The following is a 22,105-nucleotide window of genomic DNA, read 5'->3' as shown; positions in this document are numbered from 1 at the left end:
ACATTGAATTTTCAGAATAATCAACATTTTTTTTCCCTGCTTAAAAATGACAGTGTAGGGCTTCCCTGGTGGCGCAGTGGTTGACAGTCCGCCTGCCGATGCAGGGGACACGGGTTCGTGCCCCAGTCCGGGAAGATCCCACATGCCGTGGAGCGGCTGGGCCTGTGAGCCATGGCCGCTGAGCCTGTGCGTCTGGAGCCTGTGCTCCGCAATGGAAGAGGCCACAACAGTGAGAGGCCCGCGTACCACCAAAAAAAAAAAAAAAAATGACAGTGTATGTCTCAAAATAACCTATCAGGTTTTGTGCTAACTTCATTTTATTTTATCATTTGAAAGGTATTTTATCTTTTATAAGACATGTTTTGAAAGTATCTGGAATCTTTATTAAACCTAATTGGATAAGTTTAAGAAATATTTTTATGGCTTTTCAAAAAGTGTCGAAAAATTCATTGATAACTCTCTTTAAAGATAAATGACTTACGTCAAACTGTGCTACTTAATTTGTGTCCCTGAGGTGATGATTGTTTCCCTTGCAGGCAGCAAGCTCGTTATGATGCTGTAGATAATGATGTTGTTCAGGGAGCAGAGGACCAGGGCATCCAGGAAGAGGAAGGAGGTGGTGAGCTTCTTAGATGATGAATGTTTTAATAAAACTGCTTGGTAATATATAATATCAACTCACAGTTATATGTGTATCTGCATACATGTTTCTCCCGCTCTCTGAAAGTAGAGCATTCCTGTGAGACCTTTTGTAAACTAAAATGGTGTAAAGCAAAGAAGCAATTACCATAGGACACATCTTGCTAAGGGATACACAGAGTAAATCGAGGTAAAGCACAGGTGCTCACAGGCACAGTTCAGAGCTCTGGGGCTGATGCTGAGCCATTGAGTGTAGGTCCTGGGGAAGGAGCTGGACGGACAATGCCACTCTCGCTGCTCTGCTCTGGGTGTGTACTGTCTCCACGAGACTCTCTCTCTCTCTCTCGCTGCAGAACCAACACTAGTCGCTATTTTTGCTTTTCACCTTTTTCCATAAAATGGGAAATCCTCTTCCGAATTCTTTCGGTTACCCAAAACAGGTACTAATGTAGGTCTTTCGGAAAAGTGAGGTGACGTAAAACGAACTTTCAAAAAGTGGAGGATACCTGCACGTACTACCATCTGTCTTTTGTTGTTGTTGGTATGCTTTTCTTAATCCTCCCAAACAGTTCACATTGGTAGCCTAAATCACGCAAGATAATCCGTTTGTTCTCTGACATTTTAGAGAGGAAATGGTAGTTTAAGCGTTTAGTATGCTAAGTACTTATTTCTAACACATTGTCATAGGACTGTTATACTTTGGGAAACTTCTACATTTTCTTCTTACCTTGGAGGTGTTTAGATTATTGCCTTGAAAGTTTTTCAAATTAAGTCAATAGTAGCTTTCATTTGCAGGGCGCATCTATGTGTCATTTATCAAATACCACTTACTGTGATGATAGGACTAGACAGTAACCGTTTCCCTGGCAACACTAACACTTAGCTCTGTATCCTTTCCTAAAGAATCTAAAGGAAGGTGATTACCCAAACTCCCTCTACAGCCTGTTCTGATATTTTATAGCCCTTATAGTCAAGACATTGTTTTCCTTATGTCCCCCCATACAGCACTTTAAGCTTTTTTGTTCCATTATCAGTAAGACTAGAGAACCATTTGTTCTCTCTTTTATTTAATGGATCCCTTGGTGCACTTGAAACCTGATGGAAAGTCACCTGCATCTTTATTTTCTACAGGCTGAATACTCTCCCTATACTTAACCTTTCCTCTTGCATCTTACCGAAAGAAGTTATTTGTTCCTCTCTTGGTGTGCTCTTATCTATCAATACATTCTCTTAATTGAAATAATTTTGTTCAAAACGTAGCAAGTAAACGTGTGTGTGAGTATAAGCATGCAGTGCTTGTGGCATCATCATTACCGCCAATTCAGAGAACACAGGACGATGGGCTGAATTTGTTTTTTGAGCTCCACAAATGGGGTTCTTATTTCTTTCATTTCCTGAAATAGCATCAGTTTCTTCTTTCAGTGCCTTGCCATTTTCTCTGACATTACCAAAAATTAGTTGATAATTTTAGCGATGTCCAGTTGACTGGGCTTTATCTTATCAAGAAAGTTTTGATTGTTGTTTTTGCCATAATGGAGGGGAAAATGCCGCTTTTGTTGTAAACATTTGTTTTGGGAGAGTTAGAATGGTGTCACTTACCCACACTGTCTCTGTAGACACAAGGCCTTTCCACACTATCTCTGTAGACACAAGGCCTGGGGAAAGGGCATAACTTTTCCAGAAAAGCTGAAACATACACCTTATGTCGAGCTAACCTAGCAGGAGGAGAGAGCGGGTGAAGTGGTCTGCAGGAAAGCCCGCTGGTGACTTTGCTTTGCTTTCAAAGGGAGAATCCTGTCTGGTTTGTTTGGACTGATATTAGTTCCTTTGATTTGCTAGCCTATGAGAGAGACAACCAGCACCAAGACGAGGCAGAAGAAGACCCAGAGAATGGACATGAGCTTCAAGAACAAGGGCCCCACGAAGCTGACCCAGAATCCGAGGCAGATGTAAGTGTCCTCTCTTCCGGTCGTGACACTTGGGAACTCACAAGGCAGAAAGGAAACCTGAAGGTTTACCTGACACCGTGACTCTGGCTCCAGATATGTCTGTTATTTCATCAGCACAGAAGGAAGGTGGCTTACACAATTACATGATATGAGCAGTGTTGTTAACTGTAAACCATGGGGTGTGTGTGTGATGAGAATGGGTTAAAGGTTGCTCTGGGAAAACATCCAAGGAGTTTCCCTCTGGGGACTTTCAGATTAGTCAAATTAAAATAGAAAAGCAAAAAAAGAGGCATTGAAATATGTAGTAGTTCTGAAAGATGAAAAAAAAAAAAAAAGCAAGTGTGGGAGTTGGAGAGAGAACCAGAGAAAGGATATTAACCGCTATGAAGCACGCTGAGCAGTCTGCTAGGGTGTGAATGTGTGTCATGTGACTCTCTGTAATCTCCCAACAGTCCAGTGACTATTTTAATAAATAGATAGGATTGTGAGGTTTGAGAAATGAAAGAAAAAAATTTCCCAGACACCATGATGCTATAGAAAAATTAGAATATTAGCAGTTAGAGATATAGTAACCAGAAATGTTCTTTTTGTTTACTCAAAAAGGACCAAGACTCCCAATTCAGTTGGGTGGTCTGTGGCCTTGGCCTTGCCTGCAAATGAGTGTGTCCTTATGCTTATGTGTAGGTGATTTTCACAGTGTAAAATCCTAGCGCTCCTGTCATCTTTTGCTAGGAAATCCACCACCATGTTAATAAAATTCAGTCTGTGCTATCCTATGGGCCCTGCCTGTCCATATTCTTCCTTGATAAACATTGAGAAGGTCTTCCTGACAGATGCTTGAAGTCACCCTGATGGAAACAGCTTTTGCACATAACTTGCACTGAGAGGTGGCAGAACACATTTACCCACCAGCCCCTGAATTGGCATTTCTCAGAGTATGCTCCAGGGAACCCTAGCCCTGAAATATTTTCAGGAAAGAGCAAGAGCTATAGATAGCAGGAGAGTGTGAGAGAGCCAGAGAATGTGAAAGAGCAAGAGAGTGTCCATGAGAGAGCAAGAAAGCGAGTGTGCAAATGCCTGAGAGCGTCCTGAGAGCGATGGAGGGGACAGAGGACGGGTGGGTATTCCAGTCACTGACTTTGGGAAACGCTGTGTGTTTCGATTGCTTACCTGACTGCATAATTCTTTACTCTCCTTTCATCAGTTGACTTGCTCTAGGTAACACGCTGGGAAACGCTGGCCTTTCTACCATGCCCTCTCTTAATTAGAAATTATTAGCCTGCTTGTCCCTCTCTTTGTCTCATACTTTATCCATTTATTTTTAAAGTAAAAACATTTTTGTCCAGCTTTACTGAGATTTAATTGATTATCTAACTATTTTTTGAACGTAACAACCGTGCCTATTAAACGTTTTTTACTACTTGGTTAGAGTTGGAACTAATGTGTATATTTTCACATACTTTTGCAAAAGACATGTTGTACTTTTTTTCTGAAGAAAATGTGTTACATTTTTCCTATATTTCCACACAGTTTATTGATAACGTACAAAAGTGATCCATATAACAAGATTGTGGAGTAATTGGAGTTTAGTGTGAAGGTTATGATTTGTCACATTCCCAAGAAAAGTGTCATTTTGCTCTTGAACAAAGTACATAGCCAGGGATGTGCAGATAATACATCAGGTGAGACTGCAGCGAGCTCTTGTACATGGTCAAGGCTCTGAGGTGAACTGAAGTAGAATTTTGTGGTCTGGAGATTAAATTTCACTCCGAGGCTTCACCGTCTCTGGGAAGCATTTGCTGCTTCAGTGAAGTGCCCTATTGATGACCCTGGTGTGATCAGGGAAGCTCTTGCAAGCAGCTCCATTTCTGCCCGGCTCAGGCTCTAAGATCTGAATCTTTATGAGGGCATGTGTTATTTTGAAAGGTGCTTTGGGAGCATAAGTGGGACATCCAGATAATTCTAAAGTTGATAATGTGAAGGGCATTCACTGAACACAATAACAGAATCACTACTTGAGAGGTGGGGTGGGGAGGGGGAGGTATTTTTCAAAATATATTGCCGGAGGCTGGGTTAGCCCAGTCCCTTTTCTCCTGTCTCTTGCCAGTGCAGCCTCTCTCAGCTTCACGGTAGTGTTCATTATAAAGAAACGTGGAGGCTTCCCTGGTGGCGCAGTGGTTGAGAGGCTGCCTGCCGATGCAGGGAACACGGGTTCGTGCCCCGGTCCGGGAGGATCCCACGTGCCGCGGAGTGGCTGGGCCCGTGAGCCATGGCCGCTGAGCCTGCGCGTCCAGAGCCTGTGCTCCGCAACGGGAGAGGCCACAACAGTGAGAGGCCCGCGTACCGAAAAAAGTAAAAATAAAAAAATAAATAAATGTGATCCACACCTAGAACGTGATCGTCTACTTGTGAATTAGCCTCCTCTTGTCTTCTCGTGGGCCCTTTTCTTGGGTCCTTTCTGGTGTGGGCTCCCTCTCTCCTCAGCTGCTTTTCACTCACTTACATGTAACAGCTGGTTTTGCAAAGGATAACTCGTCTGTCAAAAAAATCAACATACCAGTGAAAGAAGTTACTATTTGCCTATCTAAATCTCTCATTTTAATTATTTCTCCTACTTGGTCCTTTGGCTTTCATTAACTGTTTTTCTTGTCATCTAGTTATGTTCATATTACTTGTGATAATTAGAGTTTTGAGAACTATTTTGGAATCGCTTGCAGGAAAGAAATGCTATTTGAACTTAATTCTGACGCATCAGTCTCTGACACATAAAGCAGAGGCTTTATCTTTTGACAGTGGGACGAATACTTGTGAGTCTTGGCAAGGATAGATCTGAACAATCTGGTGAAGGACAATTTCATTTTCTGCCAGTGTCTGGCCTTTCAAATGAAATTAAACTTGATCCTGGAATTTGAAGTGGTGGTTGCTTTTCATTAAAATTTTACAGAGGGCAGCTGTAGAGGATATAAACCCAGCAGACGACCCTAATAATCAAGGGGAGGATGAATTTGAGGAAGCCGGGCAAGTGAGGGAAGAAAACTTGCCAGATGAAAATGAAGAGCAGAAACAAAGTCACCAAAAGCAAGGGAATGCAGAAATGGAGGAGCATTTGGTGGTAAGCGGATGCCACGAAGGAGGGTGGTTTTAACTCAGGTATTTTAACAAATGCCTGGTTTTACGCAAAAGGGTAGCCATAACCTCATGGACAGGAGGTTCACCTCTTTGGGTTTTCTAGGGGGTCACCATGTGAAATGCCCACCCTCAGAGAGAGCGGGTGATGGGCATCCTGGGCTTTGTGTTGAGAATGGTTTGTCATCATTTCCTGGCCCCTGATGCATTGAAAGTGTAATGTTCATGGTGGCCTGCCTGTTCTTTGTCCCAGAGGACTGGACAACCCATCTCCAGTGTTCGGTAACCTGAGCCTCCCCTTTTGTTTCAACAGATGGCAGGAAATCCAGACCAGCAGGAGGACAATGTGGATGACCAGTACCAGGAAGAGGGGGAAGAGGAGGTAGGAAGGGGGAGGGCCGGAGGCCAGACTGTTTGGGGCCTCACGCTCACCTGCAACGAACCTCGGCCGCGCGGGCTTCTGTAGAAAGGTTCAGAGAGCCGTAGGCTGGGTAAGGAAGGGTGGTTTCGTGGGGAAACGGACCAAGGCCGTGGAGACATTTGGTTAGAAGATAACAAAAATGGGGTGATAAAATCCTCCTCTCTGGTTTTCCCTAGAAATTTTGAATTGAGAAGACACTTGGCCTTCCAGAAATGGCGGACTTAGGTTTATTTGATCTTTGTAAGAATATTTTCTCCTGTCTCTTTCCCTCACAAGAAAGAAAAGCAAAGCTCTGCACACTGAGGGTCTGGACTATCCCCAGAGACTTTCCCTGTAGACATGGTCACAGTGCCTGTGTCACAGGGGCACCCCCAGACACTTAAAAGATTTTATAGCCTCTCCTTTTAGCCTCTGCCCTTCTAAGAATTTAGCATCTTAATCAAGTTTAACAAAGAAGCAAAGGAAAAATATGTAAGGAGCTCTGTTGAGTAAGATGCACTTGGGTGGAATTTCTTAACATTTCATTTTAGTTTGCTTCTTATTGTAAACCTCTGGCATATCGTTGTTAATTAGGTTTATAGAGCATCTACCTTGGTGCCACAATCATGTAATTGACTGATGAACGCTGTTGGTTGTAGCTGCTTAGTCACGGCGGGGTACTGTATGGACCGCTGAAGCTCAGTTCTCGGGAATATGATACGGATGAGGCCAAGGCCCCATGTTCGGTCTCTCTCTGGACCAGCAAATGGACCAGCAGATTAAAGCCCTGGTTCAGAGGCACCTCTCAGCCAGGCCTCTTGCAGATGCGTGGCTCTGACCCTAAGGGGAACGGCAGGAGAGGACAGACAAGTGGCAGCCTGAACTAACCCCCCCAACCCCTGAGAGCCTGCTCAGAAGGCACGAGCTGCTACACTCACGGGCATGGTTCCCTTGACTAGGTCTGCTGCCTTGTTTAGATTGCATTTATCAGCTTTTCAGAGCTGATGCGGAAATTTGTGTTTATACCGGGAAAACAGAAAAGAACCTCATTCTTTGCAGTCATTGGCAACATATACCTCTAGTCACGTGCAGTCTACCTGGCTTGATCTTCGTATTCTCCCTCCTTTTTCTCATCCTGCTGTTCTCCTAATGAAGCCCCTGAGCTGTGTTATCAGAAGAGAGTGTTAGAGAACCCAGCAGCCTTGAATATTAAGACATTTGGCAAGAGAAAGATATTCATCTGGACCTCTCTTGTAACAGGATGTCTAGACTAATATTACTTGGTTTCATTATGTCAGATGCCAGGAATCTTTGGGAGATTAAAAGAGAAGAGATTCACCTTGGCTCCTTTTTAAAAATTCAGAAGGGTAAACATAAAATTTTAATCAGTATTTACTGATTTTTTTTTTTAACTTCTATATTCTATCAGTTAAGGTGGAGAGAGAAATCCTGGGATCCAAGAGGGATCAAAGATAGAAAGAAAACAAAGGCAGAGAGGCGGGAGGGAAGGAGGATGATGACCAGGCAGAGCCTGGTGCCCGACGCCGGGCAGCTGCTCCCCGGGCCGCTGTCCCTCCTCCCTCAGGGGGCCTGACTGACTGGAGCCCTTCCCCCTCCCTGCGCCTGATCCCTAGTTTCCTGCCCAGAGCTCCTAGCTGTGGCACCTCGTCCCCACTTCCTAACCCTCGCACAGAGGCTCCAGGTCCCCACGCCCTCTCATTTAGGGTGGTTGCCACGTGAGCTCTCAGCAGAAGCCCAGCGTGCCTCTCTTCTTCCCTGGGTACCTTTCCCCTCTGCCCCCTAAGCGCCCCTTGCTCAGGCTGTGTTATATTTTTCTGGTAGTTCCTGTGGTGATTAGTTACTGGATTTTCCCACCTCTTTCCATTGTTCTCAGCTCTTCCCTTGAGGGAGAAGCACTTCCATATATCAGGCAAGGACTAGTAACAGAGACGAAGTTCTCAGCAGACTGCAGCAAAAGAAGAAAAACAAAGAGGGATGCAATACGTGAGAACACATAGTGTGTTGTTTACAAGTGCTGTGTGTGTGAGCACTGAAAACCGTAAAATGCTGTGTGATTTGCATCATTCTTAACTTCCTTAAGCCTCAGAGGCTTCCACTGCCCCAGCTGACCCCTGGGATGTAAGGCCCATTGCTGCCATCGGGTCCCCTCCCTTCCAGCCCACAGTCAGCCTGACTTCTGTCACATTTGCTCCTAGGGAGGAGTTGCATCTTGCCAGGGTCATACCTGTTCAGAGGTACAGCCCATCAGACTGATTGAACTATGAGAGTAGAGGACCCAAAACAAGTGTGCATTCTCCCTGCCTTCTCTTATCTAAGTGCAACAGTGTTATCCTTCTGAGACATAAAGACGGACAGCTATTAACACACATTCATTGTTTACTGTTTGGGATCCTTAGAGTCAGAGACATTCATATGGTGAGCCCATCCTCATGCTGCTTACTTTACAGATTTTTTATATCCTTATGAGCAAACGAGACAAACTGTGACATTGCCAAAAAGTACTATGTGTGCTTTAAAATTATTTATTTCTTCGAAGATTTTTAATCACAGTTTCAATTTCAGTGCTTGTGATTGGTGTGTTCATATTTTCTATTTCTTCCTGATTCAGTCTTGGCAGGTTGTGCATTCTAAGAATTTGTCCATTTCTTCCAGGTTGTCCATTTTATTGGTGTAGAGTTGCTTGTAGTAATCTCTCATGATCTTTTGTGTTTCTTCAGTGTCAGTTGTTACTTCTCCTTTTTCATTTCTAATTCTATTGATTTGAGTCTTCTTCCTTTTTTTCTTGATGAGTCTGGCTAATGGTTTATCAGTTTTGTTTATCTTCTCAAAGAACCAGCTTTTAGTTTTATTGATCTTTGCTATCATTTCCTTCATTTCTTTTTCATTTATTTCTGATCTGATCTTTATGATTTCTTTCCTTCTGCTAACTTTGGGGTTTTTTTTGTTCTTCTTTCTCTAATTGCTTTAGGTGCAAGGTTAGGTTGTTTATTCGAGATGTTTCCTATTTCTTAAGGTAGGATTGTATTGCTATAAACTTTCCTCTTAGAACTGCTTTTGCTGCATCCCATAGGTTTTGGGTCGTCGTGTCCCCATTGTCATTTGTTTCTAGGAATTTTTTGATTTCCTCTTTGATTTCTTCAGGGATCACTTCGTTATTAAGTAGTGTATTGTTTAGCCCCCATGTGTTTGTATTTTTTACAGATCTTTTCCTGTAATTGATATCTAGTCTCATAACGTTGTGGTCAGAAAAGATACTTGATTCAATTTCAATTTTCTTAAATTTACCAAGGCTTGATTTGTGACCCAAGATATGATCTATCCTGGAGAATGTTCCATGAGCACTTGAGAAAAATGTATATTCTGTTGTTTTTGGATGGAATGTCCTATGAATATCAGAATGCGTTACTGTCAATTTCCCCTTTTATGGCTGTTAGTATTTGCCTTATGTATTGAGGTGCTCCTATGTTGGGTGCATAAATATTTACAATTGTTATATCTTCTTCTTGGATCGATCCCTTGATCATTATGTAGTGTCCTTCTTTGTCTCTTGTAATAGTCTTTATTTTAAAGTCTATTTTGTCTGATACGAGAATTGCTACTCCAGCTTTCTTTTGGTTTCCATTTGCATGGAATATCTTTTTCCATCCCCTCACTTTCAGTCTGTATGTGTCTCTAGGTCTGAAGTGGGTCTCTTGTAGACAGCATATATATGGGTCTTGTTTTTGTATCCATTCAGCCAATCTGTGTCTCCTGGTGGGAGCATTTAATCCATTTACATTTAAGGTAATTATCGATATGTATGTTCCTATTCCCATTTTCTTAATTGTTTTCAGTTTGTTATTGTGGGTCTTTTCCTTCTCTTGTGTTTCTTGCCTAGAGAAGATCCTTTAGCATTTGTTGTAAAGCTGGTTTGGTGGTGCTGAACTCTCTCAGCTTTTGCTTGTCTGTAAAGGTTTTAATTTCTCCATCAAATCTGAATGAGATCCTTGCTGGGTAGAGTAATCTTGGTTGCAGGTTTTTCTCCTTCATCACTTTAAATATGTCCTGCCAGTCCCTTCTGGCTTGCAGAGTTTCTGCTGAAAGATCAGCTGTTAACCTTATAGGGATTCCCTTGTGTGCTATTTGTTGTTTTTCCCTTGCTGCTTTTAATATGTTTTCTTTATATTTAATTTTTTACAGTTTGATTAATATGTGTCTTGGCGTGTTTCTCCTTGGATTTATCCCATATGGGACTCTCTGTGCTTCCTGGACTTGATTAACTATTTCCTTTCCCATATTAGGGAAGTTTTCAACTATAATCTCTTCAAATATTTCCTCAGTCCCTTTCTTTTTCTCTTCTTCTTCTGGAACCCCTATAATTCGAATGTTGGTGTGTTTAATGTTGTCCCAGAGGTCTCTGAGACTGTCCTCAGTTCTTTGCATTCTTTTTTCTTTATTCTGCTCTGCAGTAGTTATTTCCACTATTTTATCTTCCAGGTCACTTATCCGTTCTTTTGCCTCAGTTATTCTGCTATTGATCCCTTCTAGCATATTTTAAATTTCGTTTATTGTGTTGTTCATCGTTGCTTGTTTCATCCTTAGTTCTTCTAGGTCCTTGTTAAATGTTTCTTGCATTTTCTCTATTCTATTTCCAAGATTTTGGATCATCATTACTATCATTATTCTGAATTTTTTCAGGTAGACTGCCTATTTCCTCTTCATTTGTTAGGTCTGGTGGGTTTTTATCTTGCTCCTTCATCTGCTGTGTGTTTTTCTGTCTTCTCATTTTGCTTATCTTACTGTGTTTGGGGTCTCCTTTTTGCAGGCTGCAGGTTCGTAGTTCCCATTGTTTTTGGTGTCTGTCCCCAGTGGCTAAAGTTGGTTTAGTGGGTTGTGTAGGCTTCCTGGTGGAGGGGAATAGTGCCTGTGTTCTGGTGGATGAGGCTGGATCTTGTCTTTCTGGTGGGCAGGTCCACGTCTGGTGGTGTGTTTTGGGGTGTCTGTGGACTTATAATGATTTTAGGCAGACTCTCTGCTAATGGGTGGTGTTGTGTTCCTGTCTTGCTAGTTGTTTGGCATAGGGTGTCCAGCACTGTAGCTTGCTGGTTGTTGAGTGAAGCTGGGTGCTGGTGTTGAGATGGAGATCTCTGGGAGATTTTTGCTGTTTCATATTCCATGGAGCTGGGAGGTCTCTTGTGGACCAGTGTCCTGAAGTTGGCTTTCCCACCTCAGAGGCAGAGCACTGACTCCTGGCTGCAGCACCAGGAGCCTTTCATCCACGCGGCCAGGTACGTGGGGAGTTTCTTGCCTTTTGGGAGGTCTGAGGTCTTCTACCAGCGTTCAGTAGGTGTTCTGTAGGAGTTGTTCCCCGTGTAGGTGTATTTCTGATGTATCTGTGGGGAGGAAGGTGATCTCCACGTCTTACTCTTCCGCCATCTTCCCCCTCTCCCCGCCATCTTCCCCCTCTCCCAAAATTATTTAAATGTTTAAAAATATATAGAGACTAAATGACCACTTTGCAAAACCCGAGTGCTCAGTTTCTCCCGTCTAACTGAAAACAGATTGATCTGAACACTCACGCAAGAGCAGGTACAGGGTTACCTGGCTCCCTTTAGTGGTATGTCAGCCTGTGAATCACCACACCAAGAAGCTGTCCAGATCGCAGAAACTCTCCTATTAAATATTCGCTGGTAAGCAGGGGTGTTCACCACCATAGTGGACATTGTTGGAAGGCCCTTCCTTTGTCACATCCCATACACTTCTTTGGATTCCAGGATTCTTGACTACTTAAGGTGCAGCCTTCTGGTTCCTGGCTCATCCCGTAACACCTTTGATGCATCAGAGAAAGGTGCGAATACATACAGGGACTGGGTAGCTAGCCAAAGCCCATTTCAGATTCAGAAGATATGTTTTATCTTGTTTAGTTTTCGCTATTTATTAAACTTTGCCACATCACATAGAGACAATTGCTAAAATGCCTAAAACATTAGATTTCAGTAGTGAGTGATGAGGAGCGGTGTAGGAATATATTTAACAAAATGTTTGCATCGGCTTTAGCACGATAGTAAAGAGGGTCAAGTGTGGAAGACATAATTGGCATGTCTACATTGTAAAAGAGTCACATTTGGCTTCTGGTTATTAGTGTAAGCATATTTTAAAATGAGAAACTCCAGGGGCTTCCCTGGTGGCGCAGTGGTTGAGAGTCCGCCTGCCGATGCAGGGGACACGGGTTCGTGCCCCGGTTTGGGAAGATCCCACATGCCGCGGAGCGGCTGGGCCCGTGAGCCATGGCCGCTGAGCCTGCGCGTCCGGAGCCTGTCCTCCGCAACGGGAGAGGCCACAACAGTGAGAGGCCCGCGTAACGCATAAAAAAAAAAAAAAATGAGAAACTCCATATCACTTTGTCCCATTTCAGCAGTGCCTTTAAGATGGATTTGAATTACTTTTGCCCCAAACATGAAGCATATATTACTAGAATAGAAAAGGTACATTTATAAATTTGAAAAACTACAAAATTTTCTTTTGTGCAATCCCTAAATTAAAAAGTAATTTAAATCAGTGGTTCCCACCTCAGATTATATTGACAACTGGTCAACAACCTAAATTTCCTACAATAGATCCCAAGAGAAGAGAAGACAGAACTCATAAACAGGTGTTTATCTCCCTAGCCAGAGACATTCATTGTCACTCAAGCGAATGGCTCTCAGGCTTTGCTGTGGCTAAGAATCACCTTGGAAAGTGTGTAAAAAGTACAGATTCCTGGATTAGACCTTACCCTTGGAGATTTTGATCCTATCTGTGTGGGGTGTAGGAGTTGGAGTTTTTCACAAGCCCCCCAGCTGATACTGATGTTTCAGGAGCACACTGTTTAGAGAAGCACGCCTACGACAGGTCAGGTCTGTAGCTAGACTTTGGGAAGTCTGAACCTCCTGAAACTTCCATGCAAAATTATGTATACCTATGCCCATTTACTAAAGATTTCCTAACCAAAGTGTTAAAAGGGTCCATGACTCCCCCTACCCATCCCCCACCCCCCCACACACGGAGAGAAAATTAAAAATCACTGCTTTTTATCTAACCCTCTCTTTGACAGATAAGACATTTGAGCTTCAGAGAGGTTACGTAAGTTTTCAGAGGTCACACAACTTGTTATTGTTAGAACCATGATTAGACCCTACCCGGGTCTGCTTTTAAAAGCTACCATGATTAAATATACTAAGCACAGTAACTAAAGAGCTGATATGGGCATGTTTTTCTTTATAGAAGTTAGTCAATACAGAAGGAATGATGGAATTAGAAAGTCACCCGTTTTGTGACTCTTAATTAAAACAGTTGATTTAAGAGCAGTCGTCAATGGATATCACCAGATAGATGGAGGTCAGGGGATTTTACCATGGAGGGATCAGGCTGTAGCTATCTGAGCTCACTGGCCAACCTTAGCTTCACTAAAAGTGGGACAAGCATTATATGCCTCCTGATGTGATGAAAACATGAAATCTACAGCATCACCTCTGAAAAGTCCTTGTTTTGCAAATTGAATCTGAATTCATTCAAGCCTTTAAGCTAACTTCCTTTTATAAGAAATGTGGAGGCTAAAAATATGAGTTAAGTGATACCTTAAAGAAGCAAATAAATCCAGAATGTGGGTCATTTTACTAGACAACAATTCAAGATAGCATTAAGGGAAAAAGAGGGGAGCGGAAATGGTGTTAGATGTGGCCTTTGTTTGGATCATGATTAGAACAAACCAACTATAAATAGACATATTTAAGACAATCAGGAAAATGTAAGTAAGGACTAGACACTAGATGATACCATGGAATTATTTATCAGACGTGATAATGGCATTATGGTTATATAAGAAAAGTCCAGTGTGTTTAGAAATACATTCCGAGATGAGTAGGGGTGAAATTACATGCTATCTAGAATTTTAAGAATAATTCATCAGAAAATAAAAGTGATAGGTGATGCAAGTGTGGCAACACTGAGGTAACCTTTGAGCCTTGGTGATGGCTGTACGGAGTTTATTGAATTATTGTCTTTATTTGTGTGCGCCTGAAAATCTTCACAGTAAAAACAAGTGACCTTATAGTTCATACAACCTGGCGAGTTGAGGAGCGAAGGTTTTAACACAGGTCTGTCTGACCCCACGGTCTGCATTAGGGGCTTGGCAGACTACAGGCCTGGGCCTATTTTACAAGTGAAGCCTTATTGGAACACAAGCCATGCCTTTTGGTGTACATGTTGTCTAAGGCTGCTGCTGCACTAGAGTTGGGTAGTTGCTAGAGACCTTATGGCCAAGAAAGTCTGGATATTTACTCTCCGGGCCTTTGCAGCAAAAGTTTGCCAACACTGGTCCTTTTCACCATACCACAGTTTCAAGGCAGTTCCCTCCCAACCCCAACTAAAGCATGTTTAGTGTTCACTAGTGTATTTTCATTATTAAGGCTGTAGAAGACACGTCTGTTCACGGAAATTGACTGGGGACACTTCAGCAGTTTTCAATTAGTGAGACCTTAATATAGTCTGAAATAAGTGCTTCACTGTTTTTGTTACAATGTCTTGGGAAATGCTGTGATGAGATTCCATGACTAAGGGCAGAAGAGATGTCATTGGCCACTGATAGAAACTGCAGTTAAGACAGAGCTGTCTTCTTTATAGCTCGCTCTACCAGGACACATGAATACAAAGTATACTCTATACCTGTCCCCACAGTGTATTTATTTGGTGCCAGCGTGGTGTAGGGGCTGAAAGTCCAGCCAACAATTAACTGGTTAGAAGAGGTTCGTGAAGGCTGGGCTCTGTTAGGGCATCTTTGAAGGGTCATCTTTGTAAGCTCCTAACAGGCCAGGGTCCCTCCAAAGTGAGTCTGGTGGGTTGCAGTTCATCCTGCTGAACCTGGGCTGGACACCTTGAGGCAGCCCTTAATTAGTCGTTCCTTAATTATAACACCTGCATACTTTCCTCCCCTTGCCCATTTCTGGGATATTTATCACACATACACCCCGCCCCCCAAAATTAGGTAATTTTGTGTGTTATTCAAGAAGACTTACTTTTATGCCGCTCTCCTCAGAGAGATCAGGGTTCTTTCTGGTACCTGGACACTGCATTATGCTTAATTGGCAGTCAGCGATTTTTTGAAATGTATTCAAATGACTTAAACCTTTTGGCATATGTATAGTTTTCAGAATCGTTAAGTTAGAAAATATTTTACCCTCTATTTGTGTGGAATGTGATCATTAAATAGAGATTATTTCGCAAAAATATTTGGATGCTTTCTTTGATTTGCATTTTGATAAAAAAACAATCGGAATCAATGACACATAATAGTAGTAGCATACACGAAGAAAACTACTTAAAACAGAAATGTGTTAGAACACTAAAGAGATGTAGGGATTTGAGGTAGCTTAATAACTATTTTATGAAGAAATTGAAATGATTGTATTCTGTGTTCTAGATATTTTAGCCAGAGAAGTTTATTCTTAATTATAGAAACGTATATACACAGGTTTTCCTCAGTTTTCTACTACATTATATATAGGTAGTGGTGCCTGATTTCTGTGCCTTTACAGAGTAGCTATATTTTGCATTGACTCATTGATTCATTCATTGACTCATTTCATTCAACAGTATTTATTAAGCAATTGCAGTGTGCCAAGTACACATCTAGGCATTGAAGGCAGTTAGTTGAGTAAGACAGTTGGTTCCTGTCTTCACAAGAACTTACATTCTGTCAGAGCCTTCAGACTTCCAACAGTTCTCCCATTTAATTTTATAAGGTGAATTTCTTCAGGTGTTATACTTGGAGTGTTAAACAAATCAGAAACACAAAGGTCCTAGATTCTGAATCACATTGATTTTTTTGTAGTAGGTGTATTATACATTTCTTCATGGCTAATAGACCAGTCAAATCTCTGACTTTCTTTTCATATTTATTTTTAGTTTGATTTTGTCTCTGCTGCTTTGAATTAACTTTTGGGAAATCAAAACATGTTGTTGCAAGTGTTGAAATGATCAAGGTGTCACCTGATGTCTCTGGTTTGTTTTAGGTTCAGGAAGATTTGACTGAGGAGAAAAAAAGGGAATTGGAGCATAATGCTGAAGAGACCTATGGTGAAAATGATGAAAATGTACGCGTAGGATCTACCTATTTCTATTGCGCTTGTGTGCCTGTGCGCGCAAGTATGGGAGATACGTATGTATAGTTGGAAAGATACCAGTGGGTACGTCTAAGGTGCCGTATAGTTTAACAGGCCAACCTAGAACTAGGAAAATCTGTGACAACCTGAAGATTAGAAAAGACTGTAGCGCTCTCGCCTGTTGGAACATTTTTCTTCACTTGTTTTCTTTCTCCAAAAATGAGTAACTTCATACTGGTTTTGGGGGGTGTTTTTTTTAGAGGGAATTATTTATACCACTAACTCTGTGCCCTCTCTCTTAGTCTTCCTTTTTTTTTCTTTTTAACTTCAAGGCCGATGAGAAAAACAATGATGGAGAAGAGCAAGAAGTTCGAGATGACAACCACCCCAAAGGCCGAGAGGAGCACTACGAGGAAGAAGAGGAGGAGGAGGAGGACGGAGCCGCTGCTGCTGAGAAATCTCGGCAAAGAGCTGAAATGTAGCCGTGTCCGATTTCACAGACAGAGCTCAGCCGACGGATTCTTTTCAAGCTGCTCAAAAATAAATCTGCCTACTGAACTCTAGGATATTTAACTACAGAAATTTAAGAATTCAGACTTCTTTTTTAACTTTTGTATTAGAAATGCTCATACATTTATATGAATATATTTTGTTAACCTAGGTTAGAGCTTCTTTTTATATTCAAGCAAAACACGAACGAGAAGAAAAACAATAAAGCAGACCTTGGGCTCTGAATCTCATTTTTCATAGTTTATGTGATGTTGGAGAAGACATTGCTTTTGTATATGTTTCAACTTGTTCCTTCTCTGTCTTCTATGTTCCAAGCATTCTGTTGTTTGCCTTTGATGAAATGCAGGATAGAGAATACTGAAAAATGCTGTACAGACATTAAGGAGAATGGCCAGTTTACTAACTGCTGTCTTTCCGAGGTTCTTATGCGTAGTTCTGATAGAATTTTCACCAGTCTGTGTATCTCTAGCATAAGATTCATGGACAGAGTGACATACAGTTAGAAAGACGTTTTTGTTAGAAAGACATTTTTTTCAGGCTTTTCAGATCAGTTAGAAAAAATGTTTGGCTTAAAATCACAGCTCTTCCTCTTGAGAGGAATTAAATTTAAATGTGAGATAGAACTAAAACTCACTTGACAGTATTCTGGACTTAGATCTATTTCAGGATTCAAACAAGGTATGCCACATCAGCGTATTAACCTTTTTGAGGGACTGACACCTTGTTTAACAACTAATTTAGTGTGTATGGGTGGCATTTTCCATGTAAGCACCCCTTTTTTTTCTGTAGTCACCCAGTGATAGCTTTGTTTTAGTATCTAATTCTCCACAGTAATATATATTTCCCCTGTGAGCTCTGTGCCTCTGTATGTAATCACTGATGACAAGCATGAATATGAAGACATATCAAATTGTACAACTGAATAGGGTATTTTTCAAAAACGATATGGTAAAATACACATGGTGGTATGGTTGACCCTCATGACTTTTCTCTGTGCTGGGAATGGGTCTACTTTATGCCCATGGATAGACTTTTAATGATTATGAATTATACAAGTCCCTTAAAATAAAAATATTAAAAATCAAAAATCTCCCATGGGATAGAGACATATTGCAGTCTCCAGTATAAAGATTTTTAACTAAATAGAATTAGGTTATATCATTCTTTTGTGTGTGGTTTTATAATAGTACTTTCAAATCAATAAAAACAGATTTCAATTTCTACCATTATCGTATGAATGTAATTTTATTTTTTGATAACCACACTCATGTATGGTTTTGATTATCCCAGTTGAGTGATTATGTATGTATGCATAGGAATGTGTCGTTCAAATGTATTTTGGGTTTTCGGTAATCATGAATCAAATCGTACCTTTATGTATAAAAACCCTTTATGTAATGTAAAATGTATAATATTGTACATAATATTCACAATACAATTATTTTGGTAAATTAGTTTGTATTTTTAATGTCCCAATTGCAGTATTTAATTATTTGAAACTTGGTAATAGTCAATAAAGCTATAAAAAGCAAGTGATAAATCTTTGAAAGTATGTGATTTTTTATCAGTTTCTGATCCTGTAACATTATTCAGTTCTTTTTCATAAAAGGAAAAAATTTTAAGGGGAACCAATGTATATTAATGAATTATAAAATGCCTTTCCCAATCTTTCTCCACTTGGAGTGGCACATGAGTTCCCCCCCCCCCTTTTCTAAAGGAAGAGCTAAGAATTTTTATTTTATTTGAGCTAGTTCTGGAGGAAGAAAAATGAGAAATGTAAGAGAGTGTCATGTGCAAACACACAAAATAAACAAAAAAACTACTGAATCCTCCCTGGGAAAGCAAACAGAACAATTGCAAACCATTCTACTCTGTATGGCACCAAGTTATAGGGCTGTTTAACCCAATGTGTGGAAGAGAACTAATCACTCAGAACTGATCTACATTAATGAGATGAGCAGAAATAAAATGTCACTTGTATTTACCTTGCCAATTAATCTGTGACTTTTGGTGCAACCCGTATGTCAAAGGATTTGGTACCAGTGACATAATCAGAAGGGGAAAAAAGTACTTTTTTTAAGGCCAAGTACGGTGGAGCACAAAAATGCTGTATTAGTACAGATGTAATGACTGGATATGTATGAGTGACTGAGTAAGATCTAGGAGTAAGAGTATAATCTGAGCCACGTGGAGGTCACAGTGACTCACTGTTATAAAGGAAAATGATGGACACTTACTGAATGCCTTCATAGTGTGAGAAATGTAAAAAAAGGACCCACTTTATCCCCTCAGTGCTCCTTTAAGTTTGATGGAATTCCTTCCTTATCTTACAACCAAAGAATTTTGATTTCCTGAAGCTTTGAGTTCTTTGTTTTGTTTTTAATTCTCATTACCTTGTGGTACATTGTTGTATGGCATGTTGCACAGCATTTTAAAAAAAAAAAAGGTCAATTTCTACTCTTGAATTATCTTCTTTTGGCTTCCCTTCTACTATCTATTCTTAGTTTTCTTCTAATCATCCTGGCTACTCTTTCCCAACTTTTTTTTTTTTTTTTCAGGTATCCCTTCTTCTGCCTGCCCCTAAAATATCTGTTTTTCAGCTTTTGTCCTTGAGCCTTTTCTCTATCTAGCCTACTTCTCTGTCATGTCTTGGACATCCCAATCCATCTTCTCAACCTAAGCTTTCTATGACCCATCCTACCTTGAATTTATAATTTTCAAAGTTGAATTTGCCTTCTTTCCTTCCGGAAACTTACTTCTCTTTCTAGGTTCTGAATCTCAATTCACTTAAGTTTCCCAAAACAGGAGCAAAGTTTGTCCTTTATTCTGTCTTCTCTCCCTATTGATGCTACCAAAATATCTTTACATTTGCCCATTTTTTTCATCCCTACTGTCCTGGCTCAGGTCCTTGTTATCTATTACCTGGACTATTGTAATAGTCCCCTAACTTGTCTCCTCATTTACCCTCTCCTATCCCTAAAATCTGTGCTAGTGTGATATTTCTAAAGATAACACTAACACTACCCCCCATTATAAAATTATTTAATAAATCCCTATTGCACATAGGAAAAGTTCCAAACTCAATATGACTACATAGTTCTTCATAACCCATCTTACTTCTTCAGCCTTATAATTTGTACTCTAATTCTGAATCATAATAAATATGACTCATCTTTGTCAAGCACCATTGTCTTAGTAACCGGCCTTGACTCCTGTCTTTGGGTGGGAAGTTGATTTTGACCAGAGCCAATAATATTACCCCATATCCTGGGACAAAGTGCTTGATCCAAGATGGGCACGTGACCCAAGTCACACCAATTCAATTCCTTCCCTGGGATTTTGGTTGGAGGGCAATTCTCCATGGTGTTTCTACACATCCTGTGACAGCTTTTATCCTGGACTATCTTTTCAAGGATATTTGCCTATCAAACAGCCAGACGTTAGAGATAGTAACTCCCTGTGGGTCAGAGGACATTTTTGTTCCCTGGCTAGAATAATAAAGATAATGTCTCCCTGCAGGGTGAAATTTGAGCAGGTTTGCTAGCAGTCCCTCTCTAAGATCGAAAGTTTCTTAAGATCAGAGATCCTTAGGGGTGACACAAGCCCACTGTGGGTGCAACATCTACCTGGGATGCTCCACATTGTCCCCATGATGCTAGGGGACCAAGGGGGACTGATGTGAACAGTAAGCTCACACATTGCCCCGCTGTGCCATGAGAATTACCTGTCTTTGAGCCAGCAGTCTAGAGTCTTCTACCAGCATCCATGTAACTATGACAGGCTAACTTGTTAGCTTGTAAGGTAAACCTCAGACCCTGCACAATTACTGACATCTTTGCAGCCTGGAGCAAATGGAAAATAGCACCTCTCCTTCCTTTTCGATAGCAAAGCTACCGTTTGTAAATTCACATCACTTGGTATCTATTTTCTCAGTTGTGTGGAGAAAATAATCTACAAAAGTAGAGAATAAACCTCACCTGCAAAGACAAGCAAAAGGCAGGGGCAGAGATGAAGAGAACTGTGTCATTTTTTTAGTCTTTATATCTTGCCATCCCTGATGCCAGCCAAGTAGACCCACAGGTTGATTAATGAGCCAGTAAATTCTACTTTTTCAGCTGAGCCAGTTGGAAATTCATTTCTGCCACTCACCACCTGAAGATTCCTGACTAATACTTGACTAACGTTCAGTTCCTTTAAATCATCATGCTCTCCTCTATTATGATAAATTTGCTACCCCCAAACATTGTTCAATCACTATTCACTCTCCTCTCCTTTCCCTGGCTCATTGCTTTAGGTCTCACCTTAATACCAATTCTGGGAAGTGTCTACTTCTCACCCCCACCCCTGTCTAGGCTGAATATCTTTTCTATGTCCCCTTATAGCATCCTGTGTTTCATATCACAGTACCTCCCACAATACATGGAAATAGCCTATCAATGTGTCTATACTCTCCTTGACATACATGTTCTGTGAGGGTGGAGAACTTACTTCTCTTGTTCATTGTTGATATCCCAAGCACTTCAATAAATATTTACTAAATGAAATCTTATAATCCTCATCTATGAAATGAGAGTATTATTTAAAGATCATACAACACGTAAGTCACAGAGCTAGGATTTCTTCCCAGGCGAATCTGATTCCAATGTTAATTCTAAATATAGCCAGGGTTGTATGGATCATTACCCCTTGTCACATTCTGAGTTTCATATATTAAGAAGATGTGTTTTAAATTTGGCAAAAACAAATGTTACAGAAGTAAAACAAACAAACAAACAAAAAAAAAACCAACAAACAAAAACGAGTGAACTCTCAGCCATAGAGTCTTGAGGAAGAACCAAGAAATTGGAATTATTTGCCCTGAGAAAGATATGGTCAAAGGAAAACGTAACACTGTATGTCTATCTTCTATGAAGCATCAAGTATAGCATGAAGAATAAAGAATTTCTTGAGAAACAAGTGAATGGAGTTGTGAAACCTAGTGAGGTTTTCAAATCAAAATATATTAAATAATTATGATTTACAAGAGCCATGCCTAAGCCAATGAAGAGATGGAATATCCTCTTAGAATTTCCTTGGGTCTTGTCACTAACTATTATGGCAGGGCCAGTTGGTACTATGGAGTAGGCTGTGTCCATCCATTGCTTGTCGTTTTGTCTTCACACCATTTCCTCTTCTGTTCTTCATCTGTAGAAAGGCTTAACCCTGTAACCACTGGAGTGGGCCCCAAACCAATCATTGTACCTCATCTTCTGGGATTTCTATACTGAGGTTAGATAAGAGAAATGATCTCTTGGCTGCTCTAGTGATGACAGGAATCATATATTTGGAGCTTCCAGGAGTCA

The 22,105-nt window shown here is 40.8% G+C and overlaps 1 protein-coding gene across 2 annotated transcripts in view; it reads left to right on the top strand.

Moving 5' to 3' along the window:
* Positions 1-18,401, top strand: part of GOLIM4 (golgi integral membrane protein 4) — an 80,811-nt gene extending 62,410 nt beyond the window's left edge. The window contains exons 11-16 of one of the 2 annotated variants that reach the window (XM_065876777.1): positions 537-616; positions 2,479-2,588; positions 5,533-5,700; positions 6,028-6,096; positions 16,164-16,244; positions 16,586-18,401. In XM_065876777.1, coding sequence (XP_065732849.1) covers positions 537-616; positions 2,479-2,588; positions 5,533-5,700; positions 6,028-6,096; positions 16,164-16,244; positions 16,586-16,735 — 658 coding nt within the window. In that variant the 3' untranslated portion in view covers positions 16,736-18,401. The remainder of the gene's footprint in view (positions 1-536; positions 617-2,478; positions 2,589-5,532; positions 5,701-6,027; positions 6,097-16,163; positions 16,245-16,585) is intronic. The other variant, XM_065876779.1, reaches the window with a different exon arrangement.
* Positions 18,402-22,105: the final 3,704 nt, after the last annotated feature.

This window comes from Phocoena phocoena, chromosome 4 (genome assembly GCF_963924675.1).
Source record: "Phocoena phocoena chromosome 4, mPhoPho1.1, whole genome shotgun sequence".
Lineage (NCBI taxonomy): Eukaryota > Metazoa > Chordata > Mammalia > Artiodactyla > Phocoenidae > Phocoena > Phocoena phocoena.
This window is presented reverse-complemented; position numbering and strand designations above follow the sequence as displayed.